This window comes from Microchirus variegatus, assembly GCF_963457635.1.
Source record: "Microchirus variegatus genome assembly, chromosome: 12".
Taxonomy (NCBI): Eukaryota; Metazoa; Chordata; class Actinopteri; order Pleuronectiformes; family Soleidae; genus Microchirus; species Microchirus variegatus.
In genome coordinates this window covers 17162225-17179475 of record NC_139813.1, presented here as the reverse complement: position 1 = coordinate 17179475, position 17251 = coordinate 17162225, and the positions used below count along the sequence as shown (strand labels likewise).

Here is a 17251-nt window from a genome sequence, read left to right as displayed (position 1 = left end):
TTTCTTCCTAATTGTCCCTGTTTTCTTTCCACACATTTAATTTCCGAGGACCGTTCAGCAGCTTTTAACCTTTCAAGTTTCAAAATTCTCTCCACTTGATTGGAGATACTTTTATAAATATTCGAGCGTTGGCATTTGCAGTCAATAGGAAAGTGTGTCCTTATACTGTATATGTAGCAGATACTGTATTATTACGCTGCGTTGAGACGTGAAACAGGAACCTGCCTGGCAGACGCTTTTTTTTTTTACCTCCAAAAATCATCAAATCAGTATTTTATTGATTGTTATTTTGGTATAAAAGCGATTTTTAACATTTGAACTAATTTACCTAACTCTCAGGTAAAGATTTTGTCACCATCTGGGATTGTTTTTGAAACACAATAGTCTTTGTATAGTACTGTGTTGCCAATTATAAAACCACCTTCTACACAATGATCTGTTACATGTTTAATAATAAACATCCTTTTTTTATTATTCTAAAATGTAATGCAAAGCCAGCCGTGTCCTAAAAAAAATAACTGTACATAACGGACATGTGAGAAAAGAAGATTTCTACAAATGTTTTATATCACCTTTTTTTTTTTCTCTCTCTCTTTTTGACTTGGTACCCTAAAAATACCGCAACATAATAAACTATGCATGCATTTTTTTTATATATATAAATATATATATATTTCAATGTATATATTCTTGGATACGTATAAGCTCTCTCTTGACATATAAGTGTTTTGTTGCACTTCAGTTCTCTTTTTACAACAGTATTTTCCTCACAAGGCATTCCACTCTTTATTAATATTTAATTTTTCCCTCCCCAGTCTTTCTTTCTTCCTTCCTTCCTTTCTTTCTTTTGGCCAAATTCCTGAATACGTTTCAAAGTATGTGTAAATAAGTTTTGTATATGCGTTCTCAGTCTCTTGTTTTTCTCTCCCCAGACATGTATGAAACTGTCAAACTTGCTTATTATGCAATAAAGCCTTATTTTCTTTAAGACTGCGGCCGCACATGTATTTATTAAGAACGGTTTTTCTTTTACTTTGAAATATTCTGAGACACGCTGATGGATGACGGGGTCCAAAACGAATACAAAAATCATTCATCGGTGGCAAAAGGAGTCAGAAATTCCCCGTCATCATAGCAGCTTTTAAAGGTATAAAAGTATTCTGCACACGACGACTAAAACTGCTGCACATTCATCTGTATCTCTGCTCCACGAAGTGTCTACACTTCTTGTAAAACCCCTGAATCAAAGGTCTCCTCCATCATCGTCTTTCCTCTCTTTTCATTTCTGTGCTATTTCTTTGCGCATCTCCGACAAGTAGAAGTGATCTTTCCCGTGAGTGACCTCCATGATGGCCATCGCCTGTGGGCGCACAAAGGTAACATTTATTTATATTCTTTTACAACATTTTACAGCAAGGAAATATGTACAGAATTTATAGATTTGGTAGGTATGAAACTGCTCTAAAAGTTTGTTGTGCTAGGTTAAATAAATCAGTCAAACTGAATTAACTTTGATAAATTTGATTTAGTTGAGGTACAGTACACATGCTGCTTCCTTGTTACCTATGTGTGTATTTCCGATTTAAAAATCATTGATGAACACAAATCCGAGGAAATTTTCTGTCCCCAGTGAATGAACAGAATGTGGAAAAAAGGGTATTCTAGTATTGGAATAATCCTTCAGATTGGAACAATCTACAGAGCAAACCCTCCAAACTCCAAAATCTGGTTTCTCTGAATTATTTAAAATGGTCTGTTATTGTTTTATTGTATAGTTGTCTTTGTTGATGTGTGTGTTTTAATTGCTGCTGCCTTTTAACCAAGACACCCTTGGAATAGAGATGTACAATCTGAATAGGATTATATAAATAAATAGCTATATTTAAAACACTGAACAAGATATTATAATGAGATTTTTTGGTATTGTACCAGTAGCTGTATTAGAGTAGAATTTCAAATAATACCCAGTTCTAGTCTACTAGAACTAGACTAGGTCTAGTTTGTCGTCCTTTGTATAAGAAACGTCATAATTACCTTCTTGAGAGCTTTAATGCCCACTGAGTGTTTCTCCATCACCATATACAGTCGGCCCATCTTCAGGTACATGGAGCACGCATTCAGGGAGTACGGCGGGTAAAGCTGCCTGTGTTGGACACAGTTCACATGTTCTTATTTTTGCTCAGACACAAAAAAAGTTAAAATGCATATGACGCATAAATAACTTCTGTGTGTCTTACATGTAAGGATTGAGGATCTTCTCCCCGTATCGGATCGCTCCCTCTACATCCTCCATGTAGAGACACACGCCCATGGCCTGGTACATCATGTGGAGCACGAAGACGTTGGTGTCGTGGAACACGCTTCCCAGCTCCTCCAGGGTCTGCTCGCACATCTCCAGCAGCTCACCAGGGGGTGCCATAGAGTCAAGGCTGCACTGAGGTAGACTGTGGTGTAGACACTGAAATGACTGCTCATGCGTCATAAACTTCAAAAAATAAACATAAAAGCAGAACACAAGAGACTGATTGTGTTATTTAATGTTGTTAAAAGGATATATTTTTCATTTTTAAGCGCTCTGAACTCTCTGACGCTCTTCCTGGCGTAGCGCACCATGTTGTTGACGACCTCCGGCTCGATGGGGTCACTCCTCTTACGTAATTTCAACTTAGTCTTGTCCTGTACGAGAAGACGGAGCCACACGATGACAGTCAACCAACTCAAAAACACAATATTACAAATGCAATATTTGTGAGTCTTACCTTGGACTTGCTTTTACATTCTTTACAGTCACAGGTAAAGAAATAGGACTCTCTCAGCCGACTGTTGCGGTCATCTGTCGGATAAAGCAGGTCTATGTAGCTGATGAGCACCTGCGGGTATAAATGAAAAAGGACATATTAACTACTCTGAGTGACAAAGAACTCTGACATAAATCTGTTCACACACACACACACACACACACACAGAACCCAACCCCCTCTAAAGACAGCTGTCCCCTTCCCTCACTTCATCTCCAGGCTTCATGTCCCGCACAGCCCGAACTTCAGCCGACGTCCCGTTATACGTGACTATGACGCTGGGAAGACAGCTGTGGTTTATCAGCGCCACACTGTGGATCATCAACATAAGAAGAAAGAGAGCGAGAGATTAGAATAAAAAAAGATCACTTTCCTTTTCTGAGACAGATTCTGTTGCTCAGAGCAACGATCCAAACAGTGACATAAACAGTTGATCTGTACATGGTGTTGCTAAAACTGCTGCCCACAGTGAGGACGTGAGTGTTCCTGAAATATGTGCTTATTTCCTGACTTGTTGTGGCTGGAAATAGCTCAACAAGGAGCTGAGGGGGAGATTTCTCCTTAACGACCCCCAATTATAAAACTCAACACAGTCACAGCAAGGAGATTCTTTTACGACCAAAACACCAACTGGAGAAGTTAACTTGTCAGGGCTCTTTGCATGTTTGTTTGTTGGATGCTTCAAGTTGTTTTGAACACTGATTTATAAATTGAATTACAGTTCTGGTTAATGTGCAATAAAATGACTTTTTTCTCAGAATTCTGACTTTAATCTTAGAATTCTGACTATTTTTTCCTCACAATTATGACTTCAATCTCAGAAAACTATGACTTAAATCTCAGAAAATTATGATTAATCTCAGAATTCTCACTTTCTCAGAATTAAGACTTTAATCTAAAAAAAATATGACTTTAATCTCTGAATTAATCTCAGAATTATGACTTTAATCTCAGAATTATGACTTTAATCTCAGAAAACTTGATCTCTAGTTTTTCCCAGAATGATGACTTAATCTTGACTTTAATCTCTGACTTTTTTCTCAGAATTATGACTTTAATCTCAGAATTATTACTTTTTTCCTCACAATTAACTCAGAAAATGATGACTAATCTCCGAATTCTGACTTTAATCTCAGAAAATTTTACTTTAATCTCAGATCTTATAATTCTGACCCTTTTTTTTTTTTTAGAAAAGAGGCCCTAATACTCTTCCATGCAAATATAGATAAACAAACCATGACTTTAATCTAGTGTCAGGAGGGGAAACAGACTGTGTGGTGCACTATACCTTTACATTGAAACAGTGGCTACAGACTGACAAATGTGATCATATGTCTTTATGCACGAGTTTCCCGCCTTACTCTGGATAAACTGCAGTACCCAAGTGGGAAAGTTCATCGTCCTCGACGGTGAAACCATTACAGGCGACCTGTTCGACAAAGGAGCAGAGAGAACAGAGAAAAATGCTTAAGTATACACTCACAGGCCACTTTATTAGGTACACTTGTTCACCTGCTTGCAATTACTAATTGACTTGTTAAAACCAAGCACCTGAACAGTGTCCTTGTTCATGCAGGAGATCAGAGGTCAGACTGGTTCAAAAATGATAGAAATACAACAGTAAAAGTACCTAAAATGCAACCATTTGGGGACTCACACCACGTTGGACCTTGAAGCAGATGGACTACTGCAGCAGGAGACCACACCAAGAGCCATTCCTGTCTCTATTAGGTGTCCTGTGCGTAAATATACCGTGGCTGGTGAGTGTAAATCATGCTGTTTAACAGTGAATTGTGTCTTCTTTTGTCTTTTTAAGCTGCAGTGGAGGACGGAGATATCATTTACAATGTGTCACACAACCATCATCTTGAGCTAAGGTTAATGTGTGTGTGTGTGGTACCTGAGAGAAGAGCGTGAGCAGGTCTTTGTGATCAGGAAAATCCAAGCTTTTGGAGTAAAAGCGATGCAGTTCGGCGATGTCTCCCTCGCTCATCTCTCTTTTCTCGTTATCGATGTCCTCCACGTCTGTTCCAGAAAGGAGCACAGACATGAAACATCGCGTTGTACCATTTTAAAACGTGTATCATTTTCAGACTGAATCGCTGTTGCAGCAGCAGCAGCAGAGAGTGACCCCGAACTGTATCTGGCTTTGAATCAACGGGCAGCAGTTTGGGCGCCGTCCCAAGTCTGAATGGCAGACGGACACGAGATCAAATTCACTTCCTCTGGTGGTCTTTGCTGGTTAGAGAGCTTTTCCTCACCTCCGCACTGTTAAGCTCTGACAACTGCAGAAGGACGAGGATAAACAGCTCCCCCTTCACCACTCAGGCTATGTCATGGTCACATCACATTGTCACCATATCACCCGCATATATACTGTGTGCCAGACTGTGTGTGTGTGTGTACATAGTCAGAAAACAAGTCTCCACAATGTAAAGTGTTCCATTTTAAGGTGTCATTCTAAGTCACTATAATGTCCTCAGAAGTCATGGAAAACAGACTATATGTGCTTGCATGTGTGTGTGTGTGTGTGTGTGTGTCTATAACGAAACCCTAATCAGCTCATTTGTGGAAAAAGACAATAAGCAAACACTCACGTGATTGCATCTCCCCGATGAGCAACATCTTCTCAGACACACATCGTTCTTTCTGCGTTTTCTGTCGGGAAATAACAACCGTAAACGATCGCACAGGTTGTGCCAGGACAACGATCAAACACGTGTATTGTTTTTTAATAACGTCTTCCCACCTTCTTGGCGAGGATCCGGGCCACCAGGCGGGTCGTCTCTGACGGGCACCATTTCTCTCTGAACGCCGTCATTGCCGAACACTCCAGCTTGTGCATGGCCCAGTCCCCTTTCTGCAGGACGCGTACACATGTTGTAATCACATAAAAAAACAAAAAAAAACACAGTAAGAACAAATACCATATGTAGCAGTAACATTAAGATGATAGAATGTGACACTAGACACCATCTAATGCAGGGGTCTGCAAACTTTAGGATGAAAAGAGTATTTTTTACCCCTCTAACCCAAATCAATTTAATCTGGAGCTGCAAAAACCCATTTGATCCATAAAGTGAAGTGATAATAACATGTATAAAGGTTTTCATACAGACATATTTACTATAAAAGCATGAAAGTTTGTTGCATTTATGAAATTAAATGAAACTACAAAAAGAAAACTGTCGACATTTCATTGCTATCTTATACCCAACCTTGTAAAGTGGAGAAAAAAATAAAACCGATTTACTGTATATAGACCTAGTCCTTCCATTGTTTGTGGCAAATTAATGAAAATTAAAAGTAACCCACCCAGTTGAAATGAATAAAGAAACATTTGGATTTCTATGTACTTCATGCTTGAGAAAACCTGCTTGTCGATCCAAATACATATGACATGAATGGGTAGAAATGAAGATGGATGGTGGCAGAAATATGTACGAGAATGTGAGGCTTTTAAATATTGCATTTGATCATTGGACGTGGCACACAGTGTATTAAATTAAAACACATTCATTTATCTTCTCTATCTCTAAAGAAGAAGAAGTGTTCACTCTGACAGAGAAAAGGAGCCAATGCAGAGGGACGGAAGAGCTGATGTCAACCTGGAGTCTTCTGATGCGCTTATTAACCCAAACTCAACGCCATAGTATAAGGACTCGCAAAGACTCCTTAGACTGGACATAAACATGGATGCAGCACCTTTGCCAATTAACCACTGCATTCAATGGTCACTACACTCTTAATATAAGGGTTCCAAAAGGGTTCTTCTACAAGGGCTGAGGTTTTACCTGGAACCATTTGCTTCTGAAAAACCCTTTCCTGAAGAAGGGTTTTCCAAGGGTTCTTAGTAACACTAATGGTTCCAGTAAGAACCATTTTGACCCAGAGAACCCTTTAAAACCCCTTTCCTGAATAAAGGGTTTTAAAAGGGTTCTTGGTGGAACCTTGATAAAAAGGTTCTACTATGAGAACAAGCTGAAGAAACTTATATGGTTCTACTTAGCACTTTTATTTCTAAAAGTGTACAGTTTTTGTCAGTCTACACTAAGGCTTACCTGAGCTTTAAGCTTCATGTAAAAAACAACAACATTATATCATATATTATATTATATCACATTATAATATTGTTATTGTCATAATTTTCATGTCGTCTTTTTTTTTTGAGAAACAAACCAACCATGGCTGCAAGTTGTGTACATAACATAACAGAGGTTGTAATGGATATCCAGCATATGCTGAGTCATGGTCATTTGATCATCCATTATAATATGGGATGTATTTCCTACCTGGCATTTCACATTGCAGTAGAAAGCCTTCTTGCATTTGCCACATTTTGCCAAACCGTTTTTCCTGCATTACACACAAAAAAAGAAGAAGATTCTATTATCTTATAAATGTCAGGAAGCACATCGTAAAGACGTCACTGAGAGATTCTCACACTTTCAGAGCATATCAGAGACCACGCACAATATACACATCATGACATGTGTGTGTATGTATATCTGTGCATTGGCCTCTGCGTGAGTGTGTGGTTTGCTCTCTGCAGTTGCTGGTGGCCTGTCAAAAGCAAAAGCAAATGAGGGGCATAAAAACATTCTGTGGTATTAATAGAGCTGCCCTTACTGAGGCAGCAGCTGTCTGTCTATCACAGTGAAACAGTAAAGCAGTCCAAAAGTCCACTGTGACGCAGATCAGAGACATGTATAATCCCTACAAACACATCTTAAAGTGACCAAACAATGTTGATAAAAAACAATTATGTCTCAACAGGCATTATTTCTAAACTCCCAACTGACTGAATCGATATCTAAATGTTTATATAATTCACATTTGCACTGGGAATGTGTGGATTGACACGGTCACGGTCAAGACAGTTGGGAAGACTGAGGTTAAATAAATGAGGTCACAGCTAAGTTTAGCGTTGAGGTGAGGTTACAGTGGTCTGCACTCTAACAAGTGACTCGGCTTAAAAGTCCGGCGCGTGAGAATCAGTGACATCTAATGGTGAAACTGCAGAGTGCAACAATCCTCTGATCACGCCTGCATTTCCTAACTAACTACGGTGCAGGCCTTTGCATACCAGAAAGAAAGTAAATACTATGTTGTTTCTTCCTTCTTCTTCTTTGTTTATGCATTGCATTTAAGTGGGTGGAGCCATTTTTTGTATGTTTGCTCAGTTAAGATTCTGCTTCAAAACCCAAAATATCCGCTGTAAAAATGTGATGACACAAAATGGCAGCCTCAGTAAAGTAAGACGCTCACATAACGTATTTATAAAAGTATGACTGCTGTATAGTATTGGTCAGATACTGGTCACTTCACTCTGCACGGAATGGAAAAATGTAAATATAAATTAGCAATCAGCATTTTAGCTGAGTCATGTTTTGGCTGTTTATTTCTTCTTTTTGGGAGAACAATGTTTTGTTACGCAGTTGGTGAATTATGACTCGGCAAAAATGTTTTGTCAACAGCTTATAAATGGTCCAAAAATGACTAATATCAGAATCGGTAGAAACTTGAGTATGGGTATCGGACACAAAAAAGTGGTATCGTCCCATCCCTAAGTCGAAAGTCAAATGATACCCTAATGTATTGGTAGTATATTCCATTTCTTTCAGTAATCTCTCCTAAATATTATACACATGATCTTTAAACAGAGAATATTCTTTATTGTCAATACTGCATGAATAAAAAGGTTTATAACTATGCAAATAAGATATAAAAAATAAAATAACAAGCAATTGGCTAATGAGAGTAATAAGATGGACAATTAGAATAATAAATCCCTACATCATTACAAAAGGAATTCTATTATTGTTATTATTGTTATTATTATTATTAATGAATTTAAAAAATATGAAATCGTATGTGTCTGTCTGTTTGTAATTGGTTGGAATAAACGCCATGATGTAACCATGGTTGCATAAAGGTAACACAATCTCTTCCTCATGGTCACCTCACAAAGATGGAGGAGGGTACATGTGAAAGACAATACAGCAGGAATCACCATTCAGAGGAAGAGGAGACGCACAACCGAAATAGATTTTGTGGGTGGACATTTTTATGATAGAGCCCATGTGGCACTGCATGTGTTTGGTGGTCAATGCTGATTAGGACTAAAAAATATATTTAATAAATAGAGAATCAGATTTATACTATACAAATATCATGTTATGTCACATCCATGCAACAATAATGCACTTTTGGGTGTAAATATTGGTATTTGTCCCATCAAAAGTGCTATATATAAATGTATGTAATTCAAAGTTATGATGATTGAATGAAAACATGTAGGCAGTGATTACCTGGTGAAGCAGAACTCACAGTAGCAGCCTCTCTCTTTGGCTGACAGCACATAAGAGTGCGCAGCGCAGGAAAACAGCAGCTCTCCAACTTTGAAGGCTCTGGTAATGCGCAGAGCTCGCCCTTTCCCCGGGCTCTCAAACCTCTCCAGTCCCTCGATGCTGCCCGTCATTGCTCCTCCGTCTTCGCTCACGGTCACTCTTCACTCAGACGCGCGCGAGTAAAAGTGGGCGATGTGGCGGTGGCTCCAAAAAACTCCCAAGTGTCGGGGCGTCACCGTCCCCAATAATAGTTCACACACACACACACATAGGCACCAGTGACATGTATCACCTAAGGATAGATAGATAGGCAGATAGATGGATGATTGATCGATGGATGGATTGATGGATGGATTGATGGATGGTAGTTATAGTTATATACATATAAATATATATATTTTTTATTAATTAATTAATTTACTTTACACACTCTAAACACGTGAATAATAAAGGCATAAACTGAAGATAAACTCATGAGAAAAAAAACACACAAAAACAAACAAACAAACAATTAAATAAACAAATAATAATAGCAAACCAAAGATTACTCCAGTGGTCTGCATCTTCAAAATCTGGGGTTCGATTCACGCGATGACGTGATGACGTAGCACGCCAGGTCTCACGCGACGTTAGCAGAGCAGACGCGGTTAAGGAAAGTTCGTTTAAAAAAAATAAAAACTACAAAAGTTAAGAGCGGAGAAAGAAAAGAGCTTACCTGAAAACAAACTCCACACACGTGTGTTGTCTACAAGTGTAATAACAAAGTCACCGGCTGGTTTTTAAAGCAGAGGTTTTTGCTTGAAGACAGGTGTGTTTGTTTGTTTTGCTAGCTACAGCGTCACACAACGTTAAAACAAACTGCTTTGTTACTGCGTCACTGTGATACGTTTTGTTTGGTTTATTACAGTCTCAAAGAGGCAGAAACCAAACACCAACCATGAAGCCATTTCTCCAGAGTGACTACTATACAGGTATGACTGTTTAGTAAACACTGTGTGTTGTGTGGGAAACTGTAAACAACAACAACGACGCATAGAAAAGTACTGGGGGCTTTTAGCACAGCAGCTGTAACTGATTAATTAATGGCCGTGTTCAGTTCATGTAAGTCAGTACAATGTACCAATGAACTAGAATGCATCCAGACACTGGTGAAGATAAATGGAACTCAGCCATAATTGATTTGACTATTTACCGGAGATGGGAGTAAGTCACACATATGAAAGTCATTGTTTTGCAAGTCATGTTGTATGAATATAGAATATGAAGATGATTTCCCAGATATTATTATTATTATTATTATAATATATCTATTATAATATTATATATTATTCCACGTTTAAATATCTTAAAAAGACAGTCATTTTGAACTGCTAGTGTTTTATTTGTAACAGAAACACTGTATTACTCATACAATGTAATGACTGCTTCATGGTCCCATTAATATTATAAATACATTGAACATCAATTAAATTTAAATAAATCAAAATAGAGTTCCTAAAATGTAAAGACTACTTACATTAGGCATACATTAAACCATGGAAATGCATTTCAAATATTAGGCTAAAGAACGTGCCTAATCATACTTTTGACCCACTAAGACGTTAACTAGCCTTAGATAAAAATAGTAACCAAGTGACTTCCTGTCTTATCTCCCTTTGTGGTATTTGAAGTGTCAGAGCCGCTCGGTTGCCAGGTTTGTGCGCAAGCCTTAAAAGCAGACACCCAATGTTTACTGTGTTTTTGTTCCAGTGTTAACTCCTCAACATTTGAGAAAATGTAAATATTCCTGTACTGGTACTGGTACTTTTTAATATTAGTTTCTATTAGTTTGTTTTTGCTCATAGTGTTTTCCTCATGGTTTGATACAGTACTTGTGACTGACTGTTTGTTGTACTGTTATTTATTCAGTATAGCGTTTCAGCTACGTACTGACTCAGACCTTAAATCACGTTGTTTACATTCACATTTTGTTTATTATTTTAGTAGTACAGTTGAAAAACATGAACCCATCTTCAATAATGGGGCAACTGTAGGACGTTGTGTAATTCAGTGATTGCTTATGTATGATGCGTCTGTGCTTTTCTCAGTCACTATTATTATTATTATTATTATTATCCACTTTTCTCCATATCAACACACAGACTCGCTTCTCTTTGAACAGACGTCGTAATGTTATCCATCCACACAGAAAACACCACAGCAGACCAACGTAGAGTAGTAGAATGGACAGAATGATGATCAGCAGCATCACAAGCATTAAGGAGGTGTTTTGTAGCTTTTTTTTGGAGAGTGCTGCAGAGATTGCATGAAATGAGGGTGAGGGCAGGCAGGTAAAGTAATAACACAATCAACCACTCAAATATTAACATAGATACTGTATGAGTAGCCTACTGTTTGTCAGTGTAGTGTAAGGACTTTTTACAGTAGTTCAATGAGGCCACCTGGTGGTGAAAACCTTATATACAGTGAAGGCCTACAGTCAAGTGTTTTGTTATAACATAATCTATTGTTTTTATATTGCATTTAACTGATAATTCTTAATAATTTAAGATAAATAATTTCAATAAATTTGTATTCTCTTTTACATTTTGTGTTTTTTACAGTCTGGATAAGGTTAACTTTATTTAAATTTTACAACACTGGCTCTGGTTGCTTTATGTACTAACTATATAACTATTTTAGAAGATTAGGCCCCTGATAGATCAACAAAAAGATCCCCTAAGGTCATATCTGGTCTCCCACGTTTGTCATGTTGTGCCATCATGTGGGTGTTATTTGTAAGTACACCCTCAAGTGATGAGGACGCCTGTCACAGACCAGTCCCTTTAGGGACAGACAGATTATGGGACAACTAAGTGAGTTCTGTAGGGATGGTCGAGAGAGAGAGCTCAGGTCAGGGACTTGATCTTAAGTAAATTGAAAAATGTCATAAGCAGCCATGCATAAACACAAAATGCCTGTGCACCTACTCTTCCTCTCTCAATCTCATTCACACAAAGTCATACAGGCACACACTACACTGTGAAGATTTGTCCCTCATCTGTATCTAAAGGCTTTATCCAACCTTGCCCCAGTTTCCTCCCCTGATTTATTATTATTATTATTATTATAATTCTATTTTCCAGTCTTTCAATCTAAAGATTTGTTTCTCCACATTTTTAATAAAGCGCAAGTAAGGCAGGCATGTATGTCCCTGGCAGATTATGTCGTCGTCGTTGGCGTCTCGTCTTGATTACATCAGAGGAACCTGATTTGATTTGGAAGAAACCCCGTGTTCCAGTGCGGGATCTCTTTAGACCTAACCACTGTGCTGATTTCTTGCTTTGTCAGAGGGGATGATCTTGATGAATATGATCTGAAAGAGAGGGAGGGAGAGGGGGGGATTAGGTGAAAGGATTATAATTCCCAATGATGAGAAATAATAAGAAACAATAAATCCTAAGTAGATTTAGTTCTCAAGGAAACCCTGTTAGGGGAAATCAACAGAGTAAGAGACAGAAAGGAGACAGAACAGTGGTATTAAATAGAGACAGTAGAGCTGACCTGTGAGGTCTGAGATGTACGTCCAGTTCTTTTTTTTCTTCTGGGCTCTCACGCTGACTAACTAACATTATTTACATGATTCATAATAAGTTGATTAAAACACAGTTTGATTGTTCTTTTTTGGGGAGATAGAACTTGAGTGATTAATGGAATCAATTTGCAACTCTTCTGATAATCAGCTGTTTTTTAAGCAAAAAGTAATCTATTCAAATATGAGGATGTGTTTTGTTTCAGTGATATTTAAGTCAATATCTTTTGGTTTTGGAATTGTTGGAACTTTTAATTGGACAGCACACTAGATGGCATTGTGTACGGGCATTGTGTATTGAAGTTAAGTCTTTAAGAGCTTGTGGTCGCCTCCATGGAGAAATCTGATGTCTGCAGGTGCAGATCCAAAATGTCTCTGGTTCATTACAAATACCAGAATCTTCACTTAATTGTTTGTGTTTCTGAATTGTCAAATTCCAAACTTCTCACATGTTACAATTTGCTGCTTTTCCTTTTCATATGTCTTTTTTTGCTTGGGTAATTTCAAGACATTTTCACTGGCCTTGGAAATTATGATGGACCTTTTCCATTATGTCAATTGTCACTGATTTAAATGGCAATATCTTAAAGAATAGCAGTACTTAGAATACAGAATTTTCACGTGCGAAAAATCTCTGTCATATCGTGGTGTCTTCTTTCTAGACCAATCTAATAAATGTGAGCACAGATTAACAATAAATTATATAAAATATCAATGCGGTGCATCTATGTTTTGCACAAATGGCAGTAGGTGTATTGGATCATTTTAAATGTATGACAATCGGTGAAAAAAGTAGTTCTTTCCAGAATATTCTGATAAATAAGCTCTCTAAAGAAAGACACAACGTTAAAACATAGTACAACATCTGCAGTTACTGTAGTAGTCAGGCGACACTCCACCCTGAGAGTGGAGTGTCACCGCATCTATAAGTTGTGATCATACTTATGGCTATGATGATGGATGCAACACTTTGTCACATCGGGGACCTCATAAAGTGGCAGCTGCTAATGCCTCGCTGCCACGAGGTCGTGCGAGAGGAATGTTTGTGAAATCCAGCGTTGTTAAAGACCTTTGCTACTTTGAGTATTGCAGTAGTCAAGGACTGAGGTCTCCTCGATTCATAGTCGTGACCCTGTCATCGCAGGCCACTGCGTTAACTAGGGGTCATCTGCAGGGCATGGTATGAGAGATGGAACGGTGTTGTGTGTTTGCATTGAGTGGACGGAGTGAGGACAGAGTTACTGACAATTCTGGACTGTGATTTAGGAAAGGGCTACATGCCAAGACCATATGTGATTGTCCCTATATTCCCCTGAGTGGGGGTCCAGGCAATATGCACATACTTTCTGATGAACTGGCTGACTTCAATGAGGCAATGTCTACCACCCTGCCTTGTCCCTTGTCAGCCGGCGAGGGTGCCAAGCCTTGAGCCGTAACCCCCCCGTCTCCACTCCCGGCTGGGAAGGGGGAATGTGACGCCTGCCTGCATGCTTGCCTGTTTGGCCGTCTTAGACCGTGTTGGGTTTGCAGGCGCGGAGCCTCAGCACCCACTGTTTATCCATGTGTCTTTGCGTTGGCTCAGGTCCGACGCTGTAACCCACTGTGGGCAGAGTGGGGTCCGCTGCCCTGTGTCACCCGCCTAAGCCCTGCTTTCACTCGAAGGCTTAGCGCCTCACCCTCTAGCCGCTTTATGAGCAGACAGCTGGGCTAATCTGTCTCCCTCTTCCCACCTCTGCCTCCCTCTTTCTCCTCCTTAGGTCTTGGTTTGTCATGTTTATGTTGTTTGCGCTCATGCCTTTCAAACAGTGACACTGCTGTTTCTCTTTCTTCAGTGCTTAATGCACATAGAAGCACATAAATGCCCATATTATGGTTGCCCCTGTGTCTACTACAGTAGAGGTCAAGAGTAGAGGAGGTCATGTCGTGACTGCTCCCACCTCGTCCATACATGTGTATATGTTAGTGCTCAAGTTCTTCTCAAACTTCAACTCCTTAACATGACTGTGAATCTATATAATCTTTATTGACTTTAATGGAATTGTTTTTGTATATCACACCGTACCTACCACCTGATACACCTGAGACTGGTAGGTTGAACTTAACAATGAATTCAACTTAAGGGGTCAAAGGGGTGTCACAGACACACCTCGAACTGAAAACCTCAAAGCCTCTGATTCTGTTTTCCCCTTAGAAGTATAAAACTATACATTGTGTTTTAAGTAGTACCTGCTCTTAAAAATATACATATATACAATATACACTCAAATAAAAAAATGTTAATTGAAGGCCCTAGCCCATTACCATATTGATTTTTCCATATTGTAGTTTCTGTGTAGTCTTAAATTTAAACGTCTAATTATTGAATCAAAAACAGCTTAATAACAAATTGAATTGCAAGCTTCTGCTCACTTGATCATTCTCCTCCTCCCCTCACATTTCTTTTATGCATATCACTTTGCATTCTTTCCATCTTTATCTTGCTTTCAGCGTACCCCCCCCCACCACCACTCTCCCTCATACCACCTTCCACTCTTCATGTTCTTCATCTTCCTCTCATCATCCTCCTCCTCCTCTGCCTGTCTTCCTCCTCATCCACCTCTCTTTCGCTGTCCTCTTCAGCAGTCCCGGCTAAACTTAGACGTGACAACAGTTGCAGGGTGACACCAAAGGCTAAATAAGACCAGAACAATAGCTTCTCCCCTCTCCTCTCCTTCTCTCACCCCCTCATCTTCCCCTTTAATAGACTGCCATTGTTCTCTCCTTCCACTGTTGCTCTTTCAGGGAGTTTGTTAGCTATGCTAATGAAGGCTGAGCTTGTGCGGGTTTGGCGAGTGGGGATTTGATGCTCTTTAACTGGGCACTTTTAGAAAGGAAAAGTGATCATACGTGTGGCTGAGCAGCTATTTACCACCAGACAAATGTCACAGGCGTGTGGATGCGTTGCAGCAGTGGAAGCACATAAGAGAGCTCTTACATTTCCCAAGTAGCACTTGCTTCTATTTGATATCCGTACACTGTTATATAACTTGTAAAATAGTTAGCAAAATGTATAAGAAAATATTTTGTGCAAGAATACTCAATACTCGCCCTTTACTGCACAATATTTTGTATGTGTCAGCATGTCAGAGTCCTTGCAGGAACAAAAGCGTCACGTAAGACAAGATGTAGAGTCTACAGTAAGCATAGTGCAGTCAGTCATCCAATCAGTCAGTAAGTCTGTAAATAGCCTGGCCGATGGCTCCTTTGAGCTTTCCTCTAAGAGGAATTCTCTTTCTCCTTGGTGTATTAATAGTGCATGTGCATTGTTTCCTACAGCAACACTACTGCAATCAAAGGAAGTTGGCCTGCCAAGTATACAAATATTTTCCTTTGTCCCTATGTTTAGCAGGCATGTAAGAGTCAGATGTGTGTGTGTGTGTGTGTGTGTGCGCGCGTGACTGTGCATGGATGTAAGTCTGTGGCTCTGCAAACAAGTGTGTGCATGCTCATGGGTATTATGTCAGGTTGTATGTTTATTTTTATGTGTAATCCTATATGTGATACAGTGATACATCCTTTAATTGTCGGCGTTTGTGTGTCAGTGTGTGTGGACAGTCTGACCTTATGTTTGAGCGGCCATGTGCTCGACTGATTGTTGGTGCATTTTGGTATGCTGTTTGGTGGAACGTGTGTTAATCTACTTTACATAGGCTACTGTTGTGTTTCCAGGTATGTAAACGGGTGATGTAGTGTCTGAATCTTTAATGTATAAAAGTAACAGTACTCGGTTTTCCATTGAAAACATCACTTCAGTGTCTTTCTATTATACAAACATTATCATCAGATTTTTTTGCTAATTGCTTTATAAATGCTTTTGAAGAAATTAGTAATTCGAAGCCACATTTCATTAAAGCACTGGCTTTATTTGAATGGACTCCATTAGGTGTTAATGCTCTCTCCGGACCTACTGTATATTTTCACTGTAATTAGTCACATCCAGCCAAAAACGATCGCCTGACATTTTAAATGTCACTGCGACTGATCCAGATTTTTTTGCAAATATATCCAAAGCCTTGATCTGTTTGTCTCCTAGCTGATACCCAAAATCTGATATAGACTATTGCTCAAATACTCCCTCTATCTTTTAAACACACGCACATTCTTGTCTTTCTGTAGTTGAGAGGACACAATGCATTCCAAAGCCCCTTACCGAGACCATAAACATTATAAACAAGGCCTAACCCTTACCTTAACCTAATTCCATCTCTGACACTGAAACCAGCTCTAAACCATTAAACATTGTTTTAAAGTTATGAGTAGCAGCCATAATGTTGTCACTTTGTCACAATGATTTGCGAGGACATGTCTTTTTGGACTATATTTGCTCCTCACTGCTATAAAAAGACAAGTTTGTGTTCGCACACATGCACACATGGGGGAGGCATGTTGATGTTCTGGTTGAAAAGTTGTGTTGCACTCCAGCACGCACTCGCATACCCTGACATTAAAATACACAGGTTAGTCATATCTGGTATCTTGCACCCTTAGGGAAG

General features: G+C 39.1%; 1 protein-coding gene across 1 annotated transcript; it reads right to left on the bottom strand.

The window, feature by feature from the left end:
* Positions 1-106: 106 nt before the first annotated feature.
* smyd2b (SET and MYND domain containing 2b) lies at positions 107-9311 on the bottom strand. The gene is made up of 12 exons (XM_083898849.1): positions 9110-9311; positions 7091-7154; positions 5548-5658; positions 5396-5456; positions 4699-4823; positions 4160-4227; positions 3007-3109; positions 2760-2870; positions 2556-2676; positions 2238-2412; positions 2035-2143; positions 107-1360 (listed from the first exon to the last, which is right to left on the bottom strand). Exons 1-12 carry the CDS (start codon positions 9277-9279, stop codon positions 1280-1282), a joined length of 1299 nt encoding a protein of 432 aa, XP_083754975.1. The 5' UTR covers positions 9280-9311; the 3' UTR covers positions 107-1279.
* Positions 9312-17251: the final 7940 nt, after the last annotated feature.